The sequence below is a fragment of the Helicoverpa armigera genome, chromosome 4 (genome assembly GCF_030705265.1).
Source record: "Helicoverpa armigera isolate CAAS_96S chromosome 4, ASM3070526v1, whole genome shotgun sequence".
Classification (NCBI taxonomy): domain Eukaryota; kingdom Metazoa; phylum Arthropoda; class Insecta; order Lepidoptera; family Noctuidae; genus Helicoverpa; species Helicoverpa armigera.
In genome coordinates this window covers 11,598,387-11,624,741 of record NC_087123.1, presented here as the reverse complement: position 1 = coordinate 11,624,741, position 26,355 = coordinate 11,598,387, and the positions used below count along the sequence as shown (strand labels likewise).

At 38.0% G+C, this 26,355-nt stretch overlaps 2 protein-coding genes across 5 annotated transcripts; one reads left to right on the top strand and one right to left on the bottom strand.

Moving 5' to 3' along the window:
• Positions 1-480: 480 nt before the first annotated feature.
• Positions 481-23,315, bottom strand: LOC110374551 (transcription factor RFX3). Of its 4 annotated transcripts, none has more exons than XM_064034262.1 (15): positions 23,084-23,315; positions 21,066-21,154; positions 19,360-19,461; positions 18,585-18,681; positions 17,950-18,012; positions 15,222-15,306; positions 12,080-12,194; positions 9,679-9,808; positions 8,336-8,607; positions 7,867-8,033; positions 6,532-6,964; positions 6,130-6,240; positions 5,336-5,508; positions 4,658-4,787; positions 481-4,305 (listed from the first exon to the last, which is right to left on the bottom strand). In XM_064034262.1, the coding sequence occupies exons 1-15, from the start codon at positions 23,088-23,090 to the stop codon at positions 4,168-4,170; spliced, it is 2,112 nt and encodes a 703-aa protein (XP_063890332.1). In that variant the 5' UTR covers positions 23,091-23,315; the 3' UTR covers positions 481-4,167. The 4 variants fall into 4 exon arrangements, with proteins under 4 accessions (XP_063890332.1, XP_049703152.1, XP_049703153.1 ...); XM_049847195.2 differs by lacking the exon at positions 23,084-23,315 and adding an exon at positions 22,090-23,064; XM_049847196.2 differs by lacking the exon at positions 23,084-23,315 and adding an exon at positions 22,090-23,063 and having other exon boundaries at positions 9,688-9,808.
• A 1,019-nt stretch (positions 23,316-24,334) lies between these two features.
• On the top strand, positions 24,335-25,919 carry LOC110374544 (ubiquitin-like protein 4A-B). Its single transcript, XM_021332299.3, has 2 exons — positions 24,335-24,615; positions 24,691-25,919. Exons 1-2 carry the CDS (start codon positions 24,568-24,570, stop codon positions 25,099-25,101), a joined length of 459 nt encoding a protein of 152 aa, XP_021187974.3. The 5' UTR covers positions 24,335-24,567; the 3' UTR covers positions 25,102-25,919.
• The last annotated feature ends 436 nt before the right edge of the window (positions 25,920-26,355 follow it).

The window sequence follows — 26,355 nt, the reverse complement described above, 5'->3', positions numbered from 1 at the left end:
CAAACATACCTGCATAAACTTCTACTCCTTTATTGAACTGATGCAATGCATTTTAAGCGCCATTTTTGGAGTGTGCTCTTATTGATTTACTTACATTCTTGCAACTTAGTGAAAAATCAACCCAACGCCATTTTTCACTACATATTATAATAGTTTTCATTTATTTTATGTAAATTAGACTAGTAAATAAAACAGCAATTTAAACACATGACTAGCTTTATTCTCAGACACATATCGTCACCTGTTCATACAAACGTCAGAGTCCCTCGCTACAGTCATTACAACATTTAATATTCACGTTCTTACCTAACACTTTTGGGTAGCGGGATGCACTCCTGCGCAATGACTAGATATGACGTTCAAAGTGAATATAGGATATATGACGAAAACTTTACCTTTTAAAAAGAGACAATTATTTTATCCAGAAGAGAATGCAAACGGTACTTATTTGATTTTCTCCATATATGATGTATGTTCTTTTTCTAACAGGAATGCAGCCCCACAGTATTCGTTGCTCAATTTTAAACATCTGATAATTAGAACAAATCGATAGACCCTTATCTAAGTCGGTATAAAATGTTAAGCTCATGTGTCAGACTAACTACTGTAGCTAAACATTTTAACTTTCAATTGACAATTTTGAAAAAGAATACTATTTTATATTGTCATCGTAGTCTTAGCAGATTCGCTCTGACGGTAATGTATTACATCTCTACAAGTGTACGTCGATTCGAGATGCGAACATCACTATGCCTCTCCATTTGAACGTTAATGTAAAGTTAACTATAAGATATGTGGGTATTTTGTATGGGAATGCTATTCAATGGAGTTATATAAGAAGTATTTTAGCTACAGTCGGCCTGTATAATCAAGACACTCATTACATTGATACCTTAACACCTAACGATTACATTTAGAAATGGTCTTCATTAAGTACAAACATTTAGTTGTGAACACTACTCGAACTTTTCGCGCCAAAATGGCGACAGACTCGAGTAATCTTCACAGTGACATTTACATCGACTAAGTTTAAATGTGCAATTCCGCGATATACATAATGCAAAAATATGAATAAACATTTTCGATAATAAACGACTAAAATAAGATTTTGTGTGTGAATACTTTACTAATCGACGAAGGCAATTTGATGATTGTTTATGTCTAATTTATATTTTTTTAAATAACTATTTCTTTTTAATTTTAAGATATTCAGGCACTGGTAGCCCACCCGGGATAGACTACGCATACTGTTACCCGGACGGCGCAGTACTATTGTCACTCAATCGTTAAAATATACTCCTCTGAGCTAAGATACACTTCGAATGGACAGTTTGTCAATGTTACTCACTAAACGGAAACGAATCACAACATCACGTTATATTTATTTGCTGTGCAACACAACCTAGTAGCGCGTATACCAAATAACGTAGCAATCGGAGGTATGTATCGTAAGGCAACGTCGAAGGCAGTCCACATCTGCATTGAACATTATTGATTATTATAAAATTGATAAAAAAATATACCTACTTAATGTAAGTAAAGCCGGAAATGCTTGATAAAAATACATTTATATTGTCTTCTATTGATATTAAGATTGGGCTAGAAGCTGCGGCCTGACAGTACAGATTATAGCGGCCTTACTCGCGAACTCAAGGGACCTAACGACCTGTGGTCGTAAAACAAACCTTTTCAAAGGTAACTAAATATTTTTCGTTATTTTTGTCACTTGAGATCACGAATAAAAACAGTTCACTAACACCCACAAATGAGATATAGATGAATGCCTAATATTCAGTTTGAAGACCTAACTAATTACACAATGTATTTTGAAATTGCAACGTACTTTGGTAATACAGAAATTAGTGACAATAATTCGTATGGTACCTAACTATACTTATATTTAAACAACGTTGTCTACATAAACTTAGTGACTTAGGCCATAGAAAGGTAACATTTATACAATTAAACTAAAGAGTTTTGACATACGGAATATTTTTTCTAATCGAATGATGGTTTTTTTTTATAAAATATTGATAACTCTTGCAAAGGGACTCAAAATATACTCTAACCTAGATACATAAATGTAAAAGGCAGGATATACTACACTGACAGTTGGTACATGTAAATAATTTTACAAAGATACTACAGAAGTGCAAGATAAATGCAGTAATTTTGACCAAACCCAAAAGGCGTAACTTAAGTTACACATAAATAGTTATTACAAACAATGTATAAGCAAATTGAAGAATAACATTCTTTGGTATACTTAATTAAACATATCTTATTTCTCAACTTAAAATGTTTCTAAATAGGTATCAATATATACAGTTTTCAAAAGTAGTTGTTTATTTACTCTGGCAATGTAAAAGCTTTGGTTCAGTTACGACCAAAAATCTTAATGCTAAGTTGAAATATAAATTACTATTAACTACATATATTTTACATCTCCGTATAAGGAACTAAATAAGGAGATTTAACGTATTATCTTATACGAGGGGCTCGAATATTACGTGTCGAGACTCAAAAACGTTAAAAAGTCGACACTTAGGACACCAAGAGACATAAGATGTCTTAAAAGATACATATTTTATACATGGCGTTTACGTGCCTTAAATAGGCGCCCACCACGTTTAAGTTATTTTTTTTTTATATCTAATTTTACATAAATAACATTAGATGTATATGCACTTTATCGACATAGACTAAAAGGATACAATATCATAGCTGTATGTCATAGACAAAAAAGATATAGTTTTTTTTTATTTGAATTTCGTTTTTTTCGAAGGAGGCGCTATGTCGATAAAATGAGATATTTTCAGTAATATTTAAATACACTTCATAATATACATGAGAGGTGCATTACACTAAGTTTGTGCTTGGACACTATACAATAGAACATTATTTACTCCCTATCATATATACATAGATTAACATGTTTTACATTACATGTTATGACCAGAAAATCTATTTACATACAGATTCAGTTATATGTTATGTTATAAAACGTTTATACATATCTGTTGCACCTGTATACCTTAAAATACTTTCATAATGAGCTTTTCAATAACATGTATTCAAATCCACCAAAACCATACAAAATCTTATTTTCTTCCCAATACCAAAGCCAATAAAGTTTTGGCATAATACTCCTAAAGATATTTTTTTTTGTCAGTGGCCAAAAAGGAATTTAGCTGAGCCAAAATACTTTATCTTCGCTTTCTCGTACCTTAACAAACAGTACGCGTTCGAAAAATCCTTTATTTGTTTAAATAACTTTCCTAAAAACCAGCAGTTTTCATCAAAAAGACTAAGTTTTATAACATAACACAATGTGAGGTCAATATAGTTACCAACCATACAAGGTAGAAAGACTACGGTCTCGTTATTTCTTATTGATACTTATAATTACATGTAATTGCACTCAAAAGGCAATTGTGGTCATTCTTTACAGTTTTTCTATTTTTCAATTTTGATTTTATGCTATTCCCAAAGGCCATCAGAATTTTGAAAAAATATTTATGATTGATTAAATACTTTTTCAGTATTTCAAATTGTTTTTTTTTAATGCCAACATTTACAAAAAAGAGGCTATTTATATGTGCCTAGTTTTAACATTGTCCATAGAAATATTCACAACGCACGTAATTTCACTAACCATTATAGTGAAATACTATCACACATACTTATCAACTTGTATGTCACAAATACATAAAGGTTGCAACATACATATAACACACTGAGCAAAGTAGAAATCATTAGCGCTTGAAATGGTACGCATCTGTTCACGCCTTAATGAAATGACGCTAAATAATATAATTATACTTGACTGAATAATCCAGGATGGTTATTATAATAGAAATGCTGTAATATGACAGCATAACGCTTGACAGTTTTATAGGAATGTTAAACAATGAACAAGAAACCTAACCAGCAAGCACATTCAGTTTTGTTGTCATAAACTATCATTTTTGGTAAATTTTATCTACCATAGCTGTTCAAAGGACTATCAGGGCTCCCACACAAAAAAGTAGGTTTACCGTACCAAATGGACTGCTGAACAAAATAGCATCGAATCACAAGGTTTTTCGAATTCGCATCGCATAGCAGTTTTGTGTGGGCGTCCTTAAGTCCACTCCAGACTCCAAGCTACGTCCTACGCCTCCTACCTTACTGTTCAGGTAACTTCTGCTTCTTACAGTCAGGCTCATCATCCTCTTCGTCATCGTCATCCCACTCCCAGTCCTGGTCATCATCGTCAGGGTCCGCGCGAGGCTGCTCCTCCGGGATGTCTTCTTCGTCTTGCTCCTGTAAGAAAAATGGTGATTATGAGCATTTTTGGGTTGTTAAAAAGGATTGGTTGTTCTTGGAATGGTTGTAAGAATATGAACAAGTGTCGAAATTTCGATATTATTATTATTACTAAACTAAATCACATGATGATTCTTCATTACTTTCCAGAAATGTTGTATGTGGCCTTTAGCCGTGTACTTATTTGGGCTACCAGTGTAATTTTGTTTTGTTTTGACCCCTAAAAATTATACAACGAACATGTTAAATGTCCAAAATTTGAAAAGGGCATTTTCAAATTTCAAAATTCCACAAATACATTCTTAATTTCTAGAGCCATTCCATTCAGCCATTAGAGAGGTGTACATACATGATGTCTGTGCATGACGGCGATGGGCGGCGCGTCGTGATGAGCCGCCACGCGCCGCTCGATGAGGTACGACACGTACTCGTCGTACAGCAGACGGATCAGGTGGAACGACCCGAACGACGCCGCTGATCTGTAGGTACACAATATATTGATTACACACGTGAATAAATGAGGTAAAGCAGCGTGATCACCTATATTAAAAGAAGTTTCGAGTTTCGGAAGACTAAAATTAAATATAGTTATCGGCATGGATATTGAGCCCTGACCTTCACCTGCGCAGAAGCGATTTATTGATGATTTATTGCCTTATGAGTACAGTGCGCAAAGCGATCCCCACTCTTCCGCCGAAAGTTCAATGTCCGTGCCGGTAACTATAGGTCTTTTGATTGTGATTTCAAGGTTGTTGTTATGTTGTTACAGCCTTTTTTATCGTCCCACTGCTGGGCACAGGCCTCCTCTCACAGGGAGAGGGTCCTAAAAGTAATCATGATAAATTGGAACTCTTACATACTTCCTTGTGAATTCAGTGGGCGATTCAAAACTCAATTTCAAGCACGGATACGCACTTGCGGCCATGACGGTGGTGCGGATACCCAAAATTGTTTTTTTCGCAAGCAACCCCGCTAGTTACTCGGGGTGGATAGGCTCACTGCTAGCCACTCCGGGTACTACAGTCACCTGAGTGTGAGCTCGCGTATGACGAGCGAGGAGTAGAAGGACCAGTCGAGCAGCAGGCGCCGCGCCCGCGCCGTGTAGTCCGCGCGACGCTCGTGCGGCGCCAGTGCTGTCCGCACGCAGCCCTCCAGCCACCCCGCCCACTGCTCCAGGGAGGCTCCACGGCCTAGTGTTGCCTGCAGATTAAACATACCATCTAGTGTCAAAGAAACACATAAAAAATCAGGCTATGTTCATTTAAATACATTGGCCTAACGCAGATCATGGCCACCACAGGAGCAATGTCCTTGAGCGGCGCGCCGCCACGCGCCCGCGAGCGCTGACACGCGCGGCGGCGAGCAGCACTACGACCGCGCACATTACATTTAGATCATGAAGTAAGGAAAGATGAGTGGACATGACATGCCTTAAGGTAGGTCAAGCGCCTTCTATGTCAAACACGTAAGGTGAACATGACCAAAACGATCTGGTGCATTTATAAGGCGTAAAGTTCCAAAGAAGATCTAGGAAGGCGTAGTCAGTAACGTTTCTCATGCCCCGAACACAACATTATAGCAAATCTACCGTCTTAGATTTTCCAACTCTCTATTCGTCATTTTGTTCTCCATGAGATTATATTTATATTATTACTGAGTTTGTAAAAGAAAAAGACAACAGGACCACCACTTGGGAACTATGCCTAGCTCTGAGTTGTATTGCTTTTTTATTTAAAATTAAAATGCACTTCTGATCCATAAGACAAGTTTTTGTTTAAAATTAAAATGCACTTCTGATCCATAAGTTAAGTTGGTACCTACCTTGAAGTCAGCCTCAAGTTTGTGTGCAGTAGCCGCGCTGCCGCAGGAACAAGCCCAGGCCGCCTGCTCGCGTACCACGCGGAAATCTACGCGGTTCAGATCCGCCAACATCTGTAGGGAGTACATGTAAATAAGGTCTTAAGGAAGATAAATAATTGTAGTCTAAACGAGGGTAAATTGTTGTACAAAATAATTATGCCAAATCGAAATTGTGGCCGAAATTATAGCCAGACTTCGGTAAAATTCATTTGAACATCAGAAAACAATTAGGAGCCTTCCTGTGGGAAAGTGAGCCTTAATATTTTTTTCATATTGATAAACCATTTTCAAGCAGTTTAGTTGTGCAAAACATCTTTGGGGTGGCATCTCTGTTGAAGTACAGCTGAACACTACGTTACATACCTGATGTATCTGATGATGATTAGTCAACACGGCTCTCGCAGCTTGCGCGAGATGGTTCAACGATGTATATCGCCTCAACGCAGCCGCCAGAGCCTGAGCCGCCTGGGCCTGCGCCCTCGCCGCCCGGGCCGGAGCCCCCGCCGCCCCGGCCGCGAGCGCAGCCTCCACACCCTTCGCGAAGTTACGAATCGCCTGCGTCAAAGCCGCTGGTATAGGCCGTAACACATCCGGCAGTAGTAACTCCACAGCTCGTTGATGAAGCCTCAATTCAGCACTTCGTAACCAAGTGCAGACGTCAGGCCGTGAAGTGAGACGGGCTAAAGTGCGACGGCATAGTGAAGCGGGTGGACGTCGCCAGAAGCCGCGGCGAGCTCGTTCTACGCCGGTAGCGTCGAGTGCCGCTACGGCGGACAAGAATTCCGCGCCGTGATCCCTGTATAGAGAGAGAGAGAGAATTTGAGGGTTAAGCTATAGCTACGGTAAAAGGCTACGCGGCTACGAGAGTCTGCAGACTACGCCTGCGTAGTCCTTGCAAAGGTATAATTTCAATGTTTTGGACGTAACTTAGTAAATATCAAACGGTCGCGGGACCGGGAGCGACTAGTGACTTAGCATGTCCTGCGTGACGTCGTCGGGCAGCGGGTGTATGCTGAGCGGCGGCGGCTTACTGCCGGCGGAGTCGCGGGACCGGGAGCGACTACATACCTGTGATGCCTCCGCAGCGCGTTGAGCATGTCCTGCGTGACGTCGTCGGGCAGCGGGTGTATGCTGAGCGGCGGCGGCTCGGGCGGTACTGCCGGCGGAGTCGCGGGACCGGGAGCGACTACATACCTGTGATGCCTCCGCAGCGCGTTGAGCATGTCCTGCGTGACGTCGTCGGGCAGCGGGTGTATGCTGAGCGGCGGCGGCTCGGGCGGTACTGCCGGCGGAGTCGCGGGACCGGGAGCGACTACATACCTGTGATGCCTCCGCAGCGCGTTGAGCATGTCCTGCGTGACGTCGTCGGGCAGCGGGTGTATGCTGAGCGGCGGCGGCTCGGGCGGTACTGCCGGCGGAGTCGCGGGACCGGGAGCGACTACATACCTGTGATGCCTCCGCAGCGCGTTGAGCATGTCCTGCGTGACGTCGTCGGGCAGCGGGTGTATGCTGAGCGGCGGCGGCTCGGGCGGTACTGCCGGCGGAGTCGCGGGACCGGGAGCGACTACATACCTGTGATGCCTCCGCAGCGCGTTGAGCATGTCCTGCGTGACGTCGTCGGGCAGCGGGTGTATGCTGAGCGGCGGCGGCTCGGGCGGTACTGCCGGCGGAGTCGCGGGACCGGGAGCGACTACATACCTGTGATGCCTCCGCAGCGCGTTGAGCATGTCCTGCGTGACGTCGTCGGGCAGCGGGTGTATGCTGAGCGGCGGCGGCTCGGGCGGGGCGGCGGCGCCGAGGTACTGGCGGTGCGCGTGCGTGGGGCTGCTGGCCGAGTCGCGGGACCGGGACCGGGATCTGCCCTCCTGTATAGAACAGTCCAAATAAACTCAAATCCAAGATATGTACCTAAGTTTTCCGTTAAAATGCTGTTAACATAATAACACTATTCTTCGGAGTCTTTGTTTCAGAAAGATCGGTATGACTTGAATTTTTTTTTCTTTAATCTCAAAAATAAAATCAATTTTTGGATTTCAAAAATTGTACAACTCATATTTGGTGTATCTCAAAATTCAAAAAATTCGGGAGTACTGACATCATCTGGTCAAAAACGAAAAAGAAGTACTTCAAAATGAACCATAAAAATCCTTAACAAACTACCACAAACCTGATCCAGCACATCAGTCTTATCATCGACATTATCGTGCTGATCCTGAGCGTCTCCAGCCTCGCTATGATCATGTTCCACCCCGGGCTTCGCCCTGATCCCGTAGTAGTGGTATTTGGAGTTCCCCCTAGTGCCGAGCCTGCGGGTCCGGAGCCCTATGAAGACGGAGCGGATGAGCTTGCCGAAGGAGGCCGCGTTGACTGGCTCGAGGCGATGTGTGGCGCAGTGGCGGAGGTAGTGAGCGTACAGGGTTGAACGGGGGAGGGATACGCCTGTAGAAAAAGTTTGTTATAATACGAGATACTATGTCTACAGTTCCTGCCAAATAACTTTGCAACTGTGAAGTTAGACATTTGACTCTCGTACAAATTCTTTATTTGGGGCGAATTGGAGATTTATTTATTTATTTATTTATTTATTTATTGAGGTTAGCCAACAATTGTTTACACCATTTCATTAACATAACAATAACAATGACGAACAATAAATTATATAAGTGCAACAATTACTTACAGGCTAACACCACATGCATTATATCGGCGAACAACATTAAAAATACAAGACAAAATTATAATAATATTTGGATTTCATTTACAGGGTAAACGAGACAATTACATTTAAATAAATATGACAGTAAAACTACATTTTATACAAAAAAAAAACAAACAAGAAAATCACATTAATAATCACATTAGTAATATACATAAATAAAATAACTTACATCAATTATTAATTATAACATTAATTATTCAATTATATTTAATTATTGGAGAAATGGCTAATAATTATTCTACGGAATTTGCCAACACCGTCCAAATGTAAGTCCACCAGGTCACTGCAGCTATTTAGGACCTTGCAAAGTCTCGAAATTGGGGAGTTTATACCAAGAACCGTCCTTCTTAATGGTGGACATAGCGGTGTTATGCGATGACGAGGATAACGTACAGGAGCATTGAACCTTATTTGGCTTAATAAATTTGGGCAATGGAGAGATGTGGAATCTGGTGTTCAATTTCAGTGTCTTTATTAAAAAAAAGACATCATAATCATATTAATCGAAAAAGTTTCAAATCTGAAAAGTAGAAAATACAGCCTGGTATCAAGCGAACGGATAAACGGTCAAACGGACAGCGAAGTCCTTTAAGTGTAAGTAATAGGTCTCATTTTTCTTAGAAACAACCCAATTAAGTATTCTTCTTTTTGCGAAGTCAAAAATGATGTGTGGGCAAGAAAATGTCTCCCACCGAATGATACAATATATGTTGTCCACATTTGACTCGGCTAAAAAACATTCGTCTCAGGATTAACTCCTTCTGACAGTTATAATAGAGTGTGTTCCTCACTTGACTCACCCTCAGCGGTCTCGTAGTGGTCGAGCAGCCACTGCACGGTGGCGGGCGGCATGCGGGCCGGGGCCGGCGCCGCGCCCGGGGTCGCGGGCGACGCCGGCGCCTCCGCCTCGTCGCCGGCCACCTGCGGTAAAGACTGCTGGTACTTCACTTTCGAACTATCTTTATTGAACTAGGTGGGAGTTGCTGAATACGAATTTTGTTTCGAACATTATGTTATTACAGTTCTCTAGAAGAATAAAGCATCAAACAGAAACATAACGTAGGTAGGTATATAATGTTTCATAGAGACCAAAAGCTTACTAACTCTCGTATTGAGCTGCGACACTAACAAGTCACACACACACATCGTCGATCATCGATCGTTCCGTTGCGATCTATATTTTTATAATACGCTTTAATGTTGCATAAGTTTTAACACTGAACCATGTTGAGAAAGTGTATACAGTAGGTATTCATAAAAAAGTGCATAAGGTAAAAAGTAGAAAAGGGAACGTAGAAAGTATTGAACTCACAGCATATATATTTTATTTCTTAAACAAATGTGAATATCAAAAAGTCATATTTTTTTTAATAACAAAAGTCCTGTAACAGCAGGCATTGAACTTCGCCAGCTTCTAAATTGCGTATTATAAACACTGGAAAGTAAACAAAAAGACTTCCTGCAAGTACTTTATTGGCTTCCCGTGCCTAAAGAAATAATGTTTGGAAATTGGGGTGCAATTTCAAAACATCTACCCTACCTTACCTACAATTCAGAAAAATCTAATGTAAAAACAAAAACATTCCTAGAAGTGACCTTCGAATTTAACGATATTTCAACCTACGACTACGACGATACGGCAATTCTTTTATCTGTTGAGGTTTTTGGATCATGGTATATTATATTCTCCTCTATTATTGTGTATTAAATAAAATATATAAATTCAGATAAATTAAAAAAGCCATTTTATTTACATTGCAATGTTCAATGCAATCTAATCCATTGTTTCACTTCAAAATTGTAAGTACACCATTATCTATCTATGAGTTGCCTTTCTGTTCCGACGGCAACGTGTTGTCGTATACTCAGACAAAGAAAGACAAAATTATTGGGTCTTTCTACCATAGGAATATCGCTGTAGAGAATTAGGGTTAAGTAAAAACTTATTCAATTAGTATTTATGTATTTATGACTATTAAATTCTTAGTGGAGAAAGAACTTGAGCATTAACAGCCTTACTTATAAAAATCAACTAATCATCTTCTAATCATTGTTTTAACTAATTACTACTCAAAGCCTTAAGTAGTGATTAAATTATTTTGACCTATAAACGTTGCTTAAGCATGTCTTAAGTAATGAACAGATAATGACATAAAAACATACTAATTTCTCAACACTACCGGAATGTTGGTAGCTTAAAAAAATATATGTCATGAAAACGTTGTGTAATGGCAACAATGGCATCCGTAAAATATAAAATTAAAAAGTTGAGCTGTCAATAAACCGGAAATGAAAAATCAGCTGGTAAGAATCCAGCCATTTTGCTAATTAGCGGGTTAAACAAGTGTGTGACGCGGTGTCCTGCGTGAGCGACGAACGCGACGCGACGCGACGCTGCGAACGCGACGAACGCGATCAACTCAACGGCATTCCCTACATGCGGCCTATGTGAGAGTCTGCGGCGAGACGCGACGTAACGCGTACTTGTTTTGAGGGCGACCAGACGCGACACCGCGAACTATTCAGAAGCGTTGATTGTTGTGGGACAAAAAAAACATAAATATTAAAGAAATCGTTTATTAGTACAAACAAGTTGGAAGATTGTTGCTGTCTGTACTTTAAATATGAACTTTCAAGCAAAATTGTAACACAACTTCTCCATGATTTGAGAAGTAATGACCAAAATCACGTAGGACATCTGTCGCGTATAGCATCGCGTCGCATTACGTCGCGTCGTGTTGCGTCGCGTCGCGTCGCGTTCGTCGCTCACGCAGGACACCGCGTGAGGCTACTTAATTTGACAGCTCATTTAAGACATTGCTAAGCAAGTGATTTTGTAAAGCCACGTTTAATAGTAAGATTTTTTCTTAAACACCCCTTAAATATAACTTATTATTTAATTCACGTTTATAAGTAAGACTGTAAGATTATATCGATATCGCTGTCAATACTATCAACTAGACTAAGGCCGAAAGCGGAGCGGAGAGTTTTTTTTTTTTTTTAACCAACTTATAGAATTGCTATGCTCCTGTGGGCAAGATCTTTTAAATCTGAAAATGATTAGGGTCTGAGCTTTAGCTTTGAGCTTTTGGTGTTAAAAAAATATTATCCTCGATCTTACAGTGTTTATATTTTTTCAAAAGCCTCCTAACAAAAAGAACTCCTTTCCATATTTCACAGTGTTATACTTACGACGACGCCATAAGCGGTGTATTCTGCAGAGGAGGCGCCGCCCCAGCCGCTGTCGGCCGACGTGCCCTCCGCGCCCACCGTCGCCACGCCGTACACCGGGTAGCGGAGCGGCTCCCTGGGTACAATGAAACATTATACATTACATATTTAACATTAAAATTATATAAAATATTACAATAATGGGGTTTAAACCATTCGAAGTCACTGTACTCGATTGAGTACAGTCAGTGGCGGATTAACCCTATAAGCACAACAAGCACGTGCTTGGGGCCCCTGTTCTCCAGGGGCCTCCATCCTCTGCTGGCGTTTCATTTTATACCTACATTTTATCGAGATTCATCCACAATATATCCGAAATCACAAGGCGCGAGCAGTTCGGGAGTGACCCTTCATACACCCCCGCCTCTAAACTTGATTGGTCGCAGTGCTGTTGATTGTTGTACGATCGCAGTGATTTTTTTTTTTCAATTGTGCAGTTGTTATACAATTTTTTTTTCGGCTTCTACTCATCGTTGGGCAAAGAATGAATAGGCAACGATAGCGTTCCGAAGTCGCTATCGTACAGTCTTTGGGAAGCTCACGCTGTAACTACGAGTGCAATATAACAAACATATCCGAAAAGGACAATGCTCAAAAAAAACCCAAGCCCGGCGCAAACGAAAAGTAACTCAAATTATAGGTAATAATAAGTAATGAAATACTGCATCATCATCGGTATCATCGAAATCAATGGCTAAATGTGTGAAATTGCTAATTGATTTTTAAAGGGGTAACATGAGCAGCTGGGACTTATAGTTTAATTAAAGTGCTATCTGAAACAACAAACAAGTAATATGGCAAGTAATAAGCCTCTCCAAAAAGATAAATAAATACCGAAGTACGGCTCGGGACTTTGGGATGCGACGCAAGCCTTGTCCAAACCGGGTTAACTTCACTTTAGCAGTGTTCTTTTACACCTAAATTCTTTATACGAGGGAAAATGGCAGGAATGGCATATCAGGATATGCTATACTGCTTCTGTATTCATGGGTGGAGGACATTGGGCTGCAGCGCCCACGTCATCGCGTCATGAGCGTTTTAAGGTGTCTACACACCAAAGCCGCTGATGCCGGCGGCACAGCCCGGCGGCCCAACCCGCCGGCCATATTTTGTACAATCATGCCGCCGGCTTTCATAGAGTATTTGACAATTACTAGAACACCACATGCCGCGGCAGTCGTGCCGCCGGGCTGTGCCGCCGGGTCAGCGGCTTTGGTGTGTAGACCCCTTCACATTACTTAGGGTGGGCTGGACATGAGGAACAGTTCGCGCATCCCGCAACATTTTTGGATCTTGTCGTGTTAGAAATAAAGAATCGATGACTTTTAAGCGTTATTATTAAAATGAAAAGTACATCCATATCGTTTTTTAGTTCTATTATCCTATTATCTTGTAAAAGTATGAAGAATAGTGGAGAAGTTGTCATAAACATGTCATTATGTACACTCTTAAACCACAACTGTATCTGTTTGCTGTTCCTTTTACTAATACATTATGTTACCTCTAAAATCTCGAGTAGCAATGTACCGCAGATGTTAAAATTCTAATAGCAATTTCACACATATAGCCACTGATTTTGATAATGCCCCCTATCTAATATTTAATTACTTATTTTTACCTATATTTTGAGTTACATTTCTTTTGCGCCGGGCCTGGGTTTTTTTGTCATACTTCATGAGCATTGTCCTTTTGGATGCTTTAGATCAGTGGTCCTGGTGGTGGTGGGCTGGTGGTGCCTGGAGGCATTCCAAGTGGTCCGCGGACCACCGGTTAAGTCCGCGGACGTTGTTATCGATCTTACGTTATCCGTCTTACTTGTCCAACAGAAAGAAATGAAGGTTTGAAATGTAGCCCTTTTACGAAATTTTAGTTCTGAGTCTTAAAACATAATCAAGATTTCCCGCTCGCTTCGCTCGCGTTTTCAAAAACTATATGTCCTCGTTTTTACATTTGTCAACAAATTAAAAGTTAAGTACGTTTGGGCTACATTGTACGTAATTTTGGTTCTGAGTCTATAATTAAAATAATTAAAATTTCGCGCTCGCTTCGTTCGCGTATTCAGAAACTATGTGCCTTCGTTTTTGCATTTGTCAACAAACAAAAAATTAAGTACGTTTGGGATAAATTTTACCTCCGTACGAGTCCGAAAAAAAATTCGCGCTCGCTTCGCTCGCGCATTTGAAACTACATGTGCATCACGCTCGCTTCGCTCGGTCAATTTCTTCAACCTTCTATTTCCATTTAAGTAATAGGGGGTCTACACAGGCTCTGTGCTTAGGGCCTCGGATACTCTTAATCCGCCACTGAGTACAGTCATAATATGCCTAAGTGTGAATAACAGATCTCGTAAAGTTAATGTTGTTATTTTACTTGATTAGAACACCCTTTTATTATATGAAAAATATTATGTGCGTAGCGTGATTTTTTTTCACAAAAAAATCCAATTTTGTGTTTTTCTGTTCCAATTCTATATGAAAACAAAGAAAAGTCCAAAAATATAAGTACTTTATGTTTGACCTCTAATTGGGCTTAAACGCCGGGGAAAATGCTGCTGCTAGATAATATTATGATCCACCTGCCTTTATTCCAATTTTACATGAAGTCAGCGCAGCGTGTATTCTCCTTCTATGTATAATCACCTATCTGTAGGCATCTCACAAGTTACATTATATCTAGCCATGTCGGTTAAAATCCCTCCATTGTTTCTTTTTGACTATTAAATATTTTGAAAATATGCTGTTTGTCTAAAGGCTGTCGCAAAGACATCCTTGTGGTTGGAAAATGAATAAATTTTTTATACAATATTCTTAGACCTTCGCCCAGAATTCAGCAAGCATTTAGAACAAAATTGAATCATTTCAAATGTATATTTTACATTTTAGATATTTTTTTAAGACTTATACTAGAAAACGCAAAATACTAGACTATAATTAAGAACATCTTTTTTGATAGGTAGCAGTTCAAAGATAATGATGATACTAAGTAGTTTTTATAACCAAAGATTTTTTTTCTAACCTTGAGAATATAAGGAAACGTTAACACATTTTGCTATCTTAAAAAAACTAAACTATCAACTAATTAATAAAATGAGTGTGTAGCTCACATATGCGTCTGGTGACCTTGTGTGTAGATCTCTTGCGGCTCCGTAACATATTGCACATGGTAGTTGACTCCATTTCCGCCCTCACCTGCACAACAAATATATAAAAAATATTTAATTTAAAATACAAAAAAAAAAACACCTTCAAGGACAACCCCATAAAGCACCGTTACACTAATTAGTTTAATTTTATTATTTCAAGAGGAAGAAGCACTATATTAGCCTTCAAAATGAAAATGATTTCCCGAGTCTTTGAAAGCCGCGTATGAAAAAAATATAACGAAGAAACATCTTCAAGGACAATCCCGGAAAGCACAGTTGATTATTCCAATTATTTTAATTTGTTATTCCAATTAAAAAAGCACCATATTATTAGCCGAATATTTAAACAATTTCCCGACAGCCTTCACAAAGGACCACCTTGCTCAAAGTTGGGGCACACAAAGAGGAACTCACAGGGGTAATATGACCGGTACCGAGGCACCTCCATGCTGTCTGAGATCTCCCAGGCAACTCGCCCGTGGACCCACAACTTCCCTGAACAACATCCCGATTACCTATGTCTGGTATCACTCACTCCTTTTCTCGTATAACGGGGTCCTACTCTAGTACCTCGCCGTCCTCACCCCACTTGGTATGAGTTTATAACTGTTGTAATATAGAGGTAAGCGATATAATTGTTATTTCCCTTTTGTTTTTGCGTTTGTAGTTGTTTGTCGAGACCTTAGTGGTCAAAAGAATATTTGGATGTAAAGCTTGATTGTTTAATTTGATTGGTATTTACAATAATAGTGTAACATAACAGAAGTTATAGTTATTGTATGGTATTACGTAGAATTACTATTTGTTGTTAGTATACAGGTTTCAGTCAGCAAAATGAAAATGTGACCTTCTTATCAGATTCAGACAAGAATAGAATATATTAGAAATAAATACCTAAATCATATTTTTGTTGCTATTTGCCTACATACATTTCGGTTACCTAGGTATTAAATATTCCTAAAGCAATTTTTAAGGATCGCGTATTAATAAATATGTGAAGAAAGTCCTTTAGAAACAACCGGCTAGGCTAGGTCATTGAAACTCCAATACCGAGAATTCATATTGGAAATTCTTCTCAATTAGATACCTTCAAAAAATAGACCTAGCAAGTTATCCAAATAATTATACTTTTACATCTAAAGCCAGACACAACCTCATATAATTAACTCTCCAAAATTTTCTCAAATTTATAGATATTTACATACACACTAAAGTGTTTAACATAAAATACTTGAGATTCAAAAAGCATCCATAAAATCCCCTTTCCAATAAGAGGCAATAAAACACAATAGAATACACGGACGAACCATTGGACCAGACGATGTATACCTGTATAAATATAAAAATTATATAAAGCGCGGGGCGAGGGGAGGCGGCGCGTGGCCGGCTTCATATCAAAGGTAGCCAGTCAACTAGTATAAACGGGGATCATCCCTTGCAGCTATTGATAATGAGCGCTCAGGTGTAATCGTAAGGGGTATTCACAATTATGCATTGTGAGGTATCATGTGCAAATTGCACGGTGTAATTTGAGTAGAGATTTTAGGCGCACGCGCAGGTTTTAATTGGTAAAATGGTTGCGAAATTAATTTCTTTTTTTTTTGAAGTTGCTATTGTTTTCGATAATTTTAATGCGTTTGCGTTTTTAATTCCAAATTAATTGAAAGTTTTTTTGTTTATGCGCAAGAGTTTTATTTTGTACTAGGTCAATAGGTGGGATTTTTTAATATCATTAATAATATTTTTCAGACCTAAGTATTACAGTAATACTTCAATTTATAATCATTTCAGGATACATTTTAACTATGCACACAGTATTTGCTAAATAAATATTTTTATCAAGAGGTAACTTACAACCCTACAAATCAATTTCGCTACCAGTGCAAGATTAAAAATCAGCGCACCTGCATCTATTTCGTACTTTCATTAATACAGGACCACTTACTCGCTAATTCCTCTTTATTATTTTCCCTCAATACTTATGTCAAAGCAATAAAGTTCATTTTCCTATAAAAAGGATAGATAACAAATGGGGTGCATTTAATAGGGCATCAATCCTGACAGGTAGGAGATAATCAGATATTATTATACAGGGGGTGAAGACTTAGTAGTCTGTTTGTCCATCAAAGGTCTTCATACAAAGCATGCATTGTGTCACTTTGACAACTCAGGCAGAAACTCAAAAAAATAAATCCATACAAGGTGAGATTTTGTTAGGAATAAATCCGCTAGTTTTGGAGTTTTGCAAACACTTTGATAGATTTGGATAGGTAAGAGCTATACATACTTCTTTATTTGTATTGATATAACATTTTGTGTTATTTTTGGGTTTTACTGTTTAAGATTATTGGCTGTATTTAATACTAGATATTTTATACTCAAGTTACCTACTACTTAAAATTTATCTAATGAAAAAGCTAAATGTTATTCAAAGCCTAGAAAGAAAGCAAACTATTATATGAATGTGAATTTTCGATGGATGATAACTCCTATGCCGTTAGTTAATCAAGTAAGCATATCAAAAAGGTTTGATTACTTACAACAACAAAAAACCTTCACCAAAAATCCCGATCAATCAGGAAGAACTATACAAACCTTCTTACTTTAAAAAGCATAGATGACATCCCCATGATCAATGGCCATGCTGTTAAAAAAGGTGATAAGCACAAAATAAAAAGTAAAAACTTGCTTTCTTGGTCACTATGGTCTTCAGTCTTGACGCGGGAGCCTGGCCGTGCCCATGCGCCCCGCACTGCTTGCCACACGACATACATATAAATACGTAAATAAAAATGTGCTCAACACAAAATAATGTGCAACGGAAAATATTCATGCTCAACATTAATGAAATAAAAAATATTAAAATTACATTTTACAGGCAAAACTACGAAACAAACACTGAGGTGCAAATAATCTTTGAATTCTTAAGGTTTTTTTGCTGATTTCTGAAAAAACTATAGCATTTTTTTATAAACAAATGGCTCTAGCTAATGTTGACGAAGTAATGCTTAATTGAGCTAAATTCAGCCTTCTTAATTCCTGTGGAAAGATATAAATTATTTTACCTGACCTGCTGCAAAAGCTACTACGCAGCTACTTCAATAACTACTCGTAGGTACCATAATAATTTTATTTTATGGTACTTATGTAACTTGCAATTTACTGATACTTGCAATGTCTTAGGTAAACTCGAGGAATTGAACCCTACAATTTAGAAGCCATTGTTTTCAATATAAACACCACCTTTCTTCACCTAATCAAACCAAATCTGTGCTTACTAATTACCAATACATTCAAATCAATTCTAGTCTACTTTCTACTTACACTCACTGGCCACGGTGATGTAGGTATGCTGTGCCTCCGCGGTGGGACTGGAGTGGCCTGAACTGTCGCCGTTCACTTCCACCACCGTGCTGGATACCTGAGGACATTGAGGTAGCTTGCTGAGTTGAGAATTCTATAGGCCTTTTGCAAAGAAAAAGAAAATAAGCTCTTATTTTCTCTGAACCCTGCCCGAGAGAAAAGAAGGGTCAGTTTCCTGCAATAGATGATAGACCACAAATGCTTCAAAGGTGTTTTATGGAAATTAAGGAGTAAGAGGTAGTTTTTGGGGCGTCATCCCTCAATCACTGACCACCAAAGGTACCTAAGTGACTACTTTTGATGAGTCATTTGCTTACACAAGTTTCTCTGCTTGGGTTGCCCGGGTACCTGGGTTGAGGAGGTCAGATAGGCAGTCGCTCTTTGCAAAAAATTGGTACTACACTGCATATGGATAGACTGGAAGCCTTCCAGTCTATCCATAGTTGAAGTCGGCTTAAAGTGGAAGCCAACTTCAACATAGCTGGGAAAAGGCTAGGCAGATGAGTTGAAGTTCTTCTCCTTATAAGCAAGCTATTCAGGCTTCCGTTACTCTGTTCAATTCTCTTTCAGAGAAAGCTTAACATTTCTTCTTAGAGACAATGCCTACTCAGTGCTTCCTCGAAAAAAATAGACTGAAGATTTGATAGCATATTGAATCGTTAACCATTGTTAAGGTTCCGTTCTTTAATAAGGGAGCAAAGGATAATAAGATAATTTTCTTGCTTGACATATTTACCTGTTGCATAGCATGCTGCAAATGCATGGAGTCGGGTATTTCCGGGATGACGATGAGCTCGCGCACGGCGCTCGGCGAGGCAGCGCCGGCCGTGCCGCCGCCCTATGTACCAACACAATTTTATAGGGGAACACACTTTTATTGTGAAGTTGCGTGACAGTACTTTTATGCACCCAGTGGTAGTATACAGAACAAGTAAAAAATCATTGTATATTTCTCGTCAATATATCGAGGAACATAACTACTTCTTATTATGCAGGATAAACTGTTCTTGCCTGATAGTAGTTTTAATGAGGAAATGAGACAAATTGGGTCCCATTGTATCTAGGCAGGTGTAAACTCCAGTAGTTTTACTGAGAAGAGGAGACAGATTGGGTTCCATTGTAGGTATACGCTCCTCGGATGACCAGAACCTAAGTTTCTTTTTTTGATTATGATAAAACAGACTTAAGTATAGCTGTTTCACTGAAGTGTGGGTAGTAGCTCGTTTAGGTGGGTGATTAAAAGTAGAACACTGCCTAAAACTAGACGCCTACTACCTCCTTATGGCAATGATCTAGATCAAGTTTGAAATCTTTATGAACCAGGTAGGTTTATATATTTTAGTATCTTTCTAGAACACTGGCGCGGCGTCTACTTTGTCTGTGAAAATCAAAGGCTGTCGTTAGTGTGAATACGACAGCTGCTTCACCTTGATACACAATTGTTATGAAAAGTCAAGGCAATGAAAGAAAGCTAGGTATTAGGTAAATCCTTGATATTATTTTTATCGTACCCACCTAATAATCAAGTTTGAGTGAGGCTGACTCATTATCACTTTACGGTCGTAATTGGTACTTTACGATTGTATATTATGAAAAATGGATAAATATTTTGTAGGTGTAATATTATAATGTTAATTTGAGACGTGACGTCACAAGCCGTCATGATGATTCAGCAATATTCGTGTGCTGTACTGATTTGTAATTCTAGAAATAACACCCAGGTGGGTAGGTTTCTAATATCAATTAATGCTTTGGTGCAAATATTAGTTGGTCAGCATTGCATCACCTTGGCGTAATTAGTAAAACTTTTATGCTGACTCTACTAGCTCAAATATTTTTAGCAAGTTGGACGTTTAAATATTATAAGGTTAAAGTTGGAATTAAAGTTTACATATCACAAAATGTAACGATTTCTATCAATTTGAGTAGACACAGCATTGCGTCGTCGTAACCAAAGCCTAATCAGCGTTACGTAAACAGCAATAGGTCTAATGTAGGTCTTCCCTAAGTAGATAAATACTAACATTCAAAGTCAAATGAGTCTGGTATTTTTTCATGTCTAAATGACTGAACCGAATTATACTAAGGACTGCCTAATAACGATAACCAAAGCTTAGCAAACTGATAGGACAAAACTGATAGGGCAATTTCACGGCTGGTTATGGTTTGAATATCCCACGGTAAATGGTGCAACACCAGGGAATAAGATCACAAGGGCCACTTATTGTGTAGTATGTAAGGAAATATAGTTAAGGAAACATATTTTTGGGTACAATGTCGAATAAGCTTAAGTTATATCTGTAGGTAATGGCAAAGTAAATAGGTATGTGATGAATAAAGGTTTGATGATGATGGTTTTAACCTGATACATGACTGGATTCCCACAGAAAAGCAAGCAAAACCGCGCTAAAAAGCTCCTATATAAAATTCCCTATAATTTACCTGTGTTGGAGCCGCAAGCCGCGCAGCCATGTCGGGCGAAGCTGGCGGCGACGACTCCACAAGTACCTCGTCGCCCGCGCACTCAAAATCTGGAAAATATGTTCATGGAACATGTTATATTAAATTGTAGGCGATAGAGGAACATTTTGCTAGACTTTACATCAGAATTGTAATTAATTGTAATGCCTAAAAGGAGATTAATAAAGGCAAAAAGACAACACTGATTGTCCTTGAATGGTAATACTTGAATGGTAATAAATGAATAAAAAATATTGTTCTCAAAGATGGAAATCCTCATAGAAAAGAAAATTATGTAATTGTAATGACCTACCTACATAACAAAATAAATACCTCAGAAACCAATATATTGACCCTTTTAATTTTGTTAAATGTCACAAGTTACTAAGCCTACTTTAGAATCAGTTTTTAATCTTGTAATTATAGTGAAAGCCATACCTGCTACTGGCTAATTGGCAACATTTCAAAATGGGGTAGCTCACCCCTTTGATAGCAGATTGCAATTAAATATAATGCAGGCAGGTAGTCAGAAAGCACAGAAAAAAACTATTTTTAAACTTGTCCTACCATAATTTAGAGAAACATAAAATATTATGCAATTTTTCCTCATACATACTTAAATTAGAGCAAAATTATTATCTTTAAAATCAAAAACTATAATTAATTACTACAAGTTAATCAATAAAATTATCATCAATGCCACGATTATAGAAACTTAAATGACTCAACAAAATTATCAACATTAACAAAATAAAATTTCACAAATCACTTCAAAATTAAATTTTCCTGTCTTCAGAAAGCATGTGAATTTCAAAAAAATAATATGTAGCAATAATAAACAGGATAATGAATGTGAATTGTTGCATAACAACATCCCAGGTGATAGAGATGTTATTGATCTGGTGGGAGCAAGGGCGGAGAGTATCCGTGGAGCGTAACCTGGCAACACCTCATCTGTCCCTCCGCACCGTCACTCTCAACAAAACAACTGTACAAAAACACTCACTCTCCAAATAGAACACATTCTCAAAGCCCATCTCAGACATTTTGAGTAAAAAGTTAATTTCTGCAGCAAAATATCACTTGGACACAACAGTTACACATTATTGTGACTTAACACTGGTTTGTATGATATCAAGTATTGATCAAACAACCGTCTCTATGTGCTTGGTTGGTTCACTGTCATGTTTGCTACTGTTTCTGTGAGAATTTTGTTTTTAATGCTCTGTAGTGTGGGCTAGCTAGAGGTAGTGTGTGTAATTTAGTGATAGGGACGTAGGGGGGTGGTGCAGGTGCTTTGTTACGGTTCAGTGGCACCACCTGCCATCTACCACCATACGTAATGCATGACTGGCTTCTTGTTTATGTAATTATTGTATTGTTGGTGCTGCTGACATTTTATTACAACAATTGTATACAATTATATGTCAAATGGTGGACAATATGGTGTTGTTCATTGTTCTAAAATAGGGTGTTGTTTTCAAAATAGAATAGTTCTTATCAAATATTTTCCTTTGTGATATGTTTTTGCCATGAGCATGATCAATGATAAACAAGAAAGGTATTACCTCAAATATAGTGTGATTTTTGTTGTTTTCTTGGCTCACAGTATTTTTGTTACCTATAGATTTAAATATAATTAATTTAATTTGGTGATATTAGAGAAGTGGAGTGAGTTAGAGGCTTGATATTCGTTAGCTGCGCATATTTGTCGTCCCCCTTATGTGCCGCGTAGTACATAAGTCCCGAAAGTTAATTCCGCAGGTGAATAATCCTGGCGGGTCGTGCGCCGTGCCAGGCACCGCCGCCGTATCCCTCCTGCCCGATAACTTTGATAAAATTGATACGCGACTGGGAGCAAGGGGGAGCTCATTTTGGACGCTTCCCGCTCCGGAGAGCACGCATATCACTCTCGAAGCGACTGACAGCCATTATTAACGTTATCAAACCATTTTTCAGGTTATTAGCGAAATAATTTATCGAGAATATATTAAACCCACCTGCCATCCATACCTCGAACTGTCAAAATCATCTTAGTTTCTACGATTATTTTAACCACGAGTAAGTTAATGTAACTAATAATTGTTCTATGTGTCGCTTCTTTTACCAATTTTTATGTAACACGATAAGAAATGACTTATCAATGTTGTTGTCTTGTAGCTACACCCGTTTCCTAGGCTACGAACACCCGGGCCAAATTTCAAGCTAGTGATGCTATTAATTACTATTTAGTTTTAGTTACTAAATAATATTACTAAAACTTTAGGATCTTTTTCACTTCAAAAATAACTTTTTGTGACGCAGCACACATAACGAGTACTCTATAAATATTAACATTTGATAAAATAAATTAGGCTGATAATACTGACTCAAGGGTTCCCTTATTTCGCCCTGTAAATAATGATATACTAAAAATTATTTAAAATCAAGAACAATGTTTTGCAGTGAAAGATATCCTACTTTGAAAGGTTAACAAGTAAAATATAACAAGTAAAATATTAAGAACATGGAAGTTTTCACACTTGCTACAGTACGGCAAAGTAGTTAAAGTTAATCTCGGCAATCTGGAGTATAATCTTATGGAGAAACCTTTAAAATAATGGTTCTCTTTAAACCGTACTCCCTCAAGAGGTGGTTAAATTAACAAGTCTGTTGCTAAGCGGAGAAAAACAAATACTAGAGTGTTAACTTGAAGTTAATTTATTTTTACCCTCCAAGCAGTCCGCTTCATAAATTATTATTGCGTTATCTGAATAAACATCAACAATTTCAACTGTTTTTTTTGCATTCATGTTTGGTTCTAAGCTGTCACTTCCTTTTCTTTGATTGTTATTTTCCATTAGGTTTTTTTCAGTCCAAACTTTGTGTATCGCGTACTTCTCATTCAAAGTATTAAAATCACCTTGGTAATAATATTTATTTACGAAAACACACAAATCAAACCCGAGTGACATTTACAAATTATTCTATTTTATTTGAATTAATGGCGTTCAAGAATAAAATCTAGGTGGCTATTTCTATTTCGTTTTTAAACCTTCGTGGGATTAAATAAATAAAATACAAAACCTCAGAATTACTTATTGTGCAACACCAAAAGAATGTCAACGTCATCGACCGTCAGCTGTCACGTATATCAATGTCAAAACATTTTACCAGGCCGAGCGCGTTTCAGACTCATACAATAATTTGGACTTGGACTGTTTGTAGTATCATACTTTCATATCGGAAAGAGTACACATAGCCGTTAAACTGTGAGCGTAAAAGAGACATACACCAAAGTTTGTCACTGTGAATGATACATAACATGGAAAATAGCATTTTGTACTGACTGACAGAATTGTCAACTGCACCAAAAATCGGTCGTCAGGTGTCAAACCAATACAGTTGTTTTTGTCTGTCATGGGTATCATGCTGCTGAATTAATATTTTTGTAATTTACACGCAGTGTTTCATAAAAACAAGATATATACTGATACTATTCAAAATGAAAGTAATCGTCAAAAAGTTGCAAGGTGGTGAATGTTGCCTGGACGTAAGTATTACCCATAATAGTGAGATTGAAAATTTCGTTTCAAAATACACCTACATAATTCATGTTTTGTTTTAGGTGTTTCCTACTACACATATATACGAAATCAAACGACAAGTTGCTGAACAATTAAATATACCAGTAGAAGAACAGAAATTGCTGCTACTAGGCAGGACACTAGTGGACGAACAAACTGTAGAATCATACCCTACTATTAAAGATGGTACTAAATTGAACTTAGTTGTTAAGAAGCCTGATACTCTTCAAGAAGCTTCCGCGAAGTATTTCAAGAAAATGTACGGCATGACAGATGCTGAAGCTAAAGCTGCAGGTAACCGCCTCGTGAAACTTGTGCAAGAGAAATTCAGTAAATTGTCATGGGATGATGTTGATAGGCTATCATTGGACTGCATGCTGGACGAAAACGGTCAAAGTCGAAGTCCTCCCATGGAGATTGAGCCTGAGTGTGATGATGTATACAGTTTATAAATAAATGTGGACGTTAATAAAATGGTTTTTAATAATTCATTTGTATTTTACAATTGTAGATTAATGTTGGTGAAAGTTGTTGTTAACACAGCTAAATAGATTCAGCAAAACACTTAATTGTAAGATGTCTATATTTGTAGAATTGCTCTGTGTATATTGTGTAAGTCTTAGTTTTAAAATTGGACATTTTCACACACTCCAGTGTTGCCACATTCATAGTTTATTTAGGTATTATCATTTTTTTTTGTGATACCTACAATCTTGTGTACTTTAACTATATTCTCAATATTCTATCTATCCATTGGTTTCCTTACTTGACAAGAATTTTAACATTAGCCCAATATAGTCACTGTCAAATTCCTATTGCTAGTAATCAAAACAAGCCACAGATAGAATATTGGGAATGGAATACGCAGAATAGATGTGGTAAAGGACATTTCACAGTTAGTGTGCTCTCCAGTGATAGCAACTACTTATATGAGTTACATGTATTTATGCTGCTCAAGAGGGTAAAGACAAGTCTTTTCTTCTGAGATGGTTAGCTCGATAATCTACTGCTTGAATCTTTTATCATGAGCTAAAATGATTCAATGTTGCATTAATTAATTTGTCAAATTCCTGTATTAATAAACTTTTGTATAACAAATCAAATGAAACTTGTGATAATAAACAGCTCATTAAAACCATTTCAATAATTTACTTTTAAAAATAATGTTACTCTAATATTTTGGTGGGTTACTGTTTTTATATTAGGACTTGCTAAATTGGCTACCTGTAAATTGTACAAAAAGGCATGAATAAAACATCAGTATAATTTTTTTCATGTTATTATTACATCATGCATTGTCTCATACCTATCTATAGTATAATACAATTTGATGGCAAGTAACACTGTCAGCACGTGTCAACAGATATAACATTAATTTAAATGCAATCATCACTTATTGTAAGTGGATTAATATAACCAACCTTCAAACATTTTTCAGTTTTTTTTTTAAAAGGCTATCGAAAATAATGCGAAACAACCATTGTTATATTGCTTAGTTTTTATTTCAGAATGCCTCTGGCTTGGAGCTGGTTATACACTAGTGTTTTACCTTTCGATGCTTAAGACTAGAGCTCACAACTGCTCACCAATTAGTGAGATATATTTATATATTACATTCAGTGTTAAATGGCCTATGCAGTAATTTATCTCACAAACTCTCCCGCCCTTGGCACAATAGATTCTACATTTGAATAGTCTTTATCGCC

Excerpts from the sequence above, each read along its gene's own strand:
- LOC110374544 (XM_021332299.3), top strand. The coding sequence starts at position 24,568 with ATGAAAGTAATCGTCAAAAAGTTGCAAGGTGGTGAATGTTGCCTGGAC. Across the intron at positions 24,616-24,690 it reads GTGGTGAATGTTGCCTGGAC|GTGTTTCCTACTACACATAT; the intron begins GTAAGTATTACC and ends GTTTTGTTTTAG.
- LOC110374551 (XM_049847195.2), bottom strand. The coding sequence starts at position 22,129 with ATGTCTGAGATGGGCTTTGAGAATGTGTTCTATTTGGAGA. Across the intron at positions 15,307-17,949 it reads AGACCATAGTGACCAAGAAA|GTGAGGGCGGAAATGGAGTC; the intron begins GCAAGTTTTTAC and ends TTTGTTGTGCAG. Across the intron at positions 8,608-9,678 it reads GACCGCTGAGGGTGAGTCAA|GCGTATCCCTCCCCCGTTCA; the intron begins GTGAGGAACACA and ends CTTTTTCTACAG.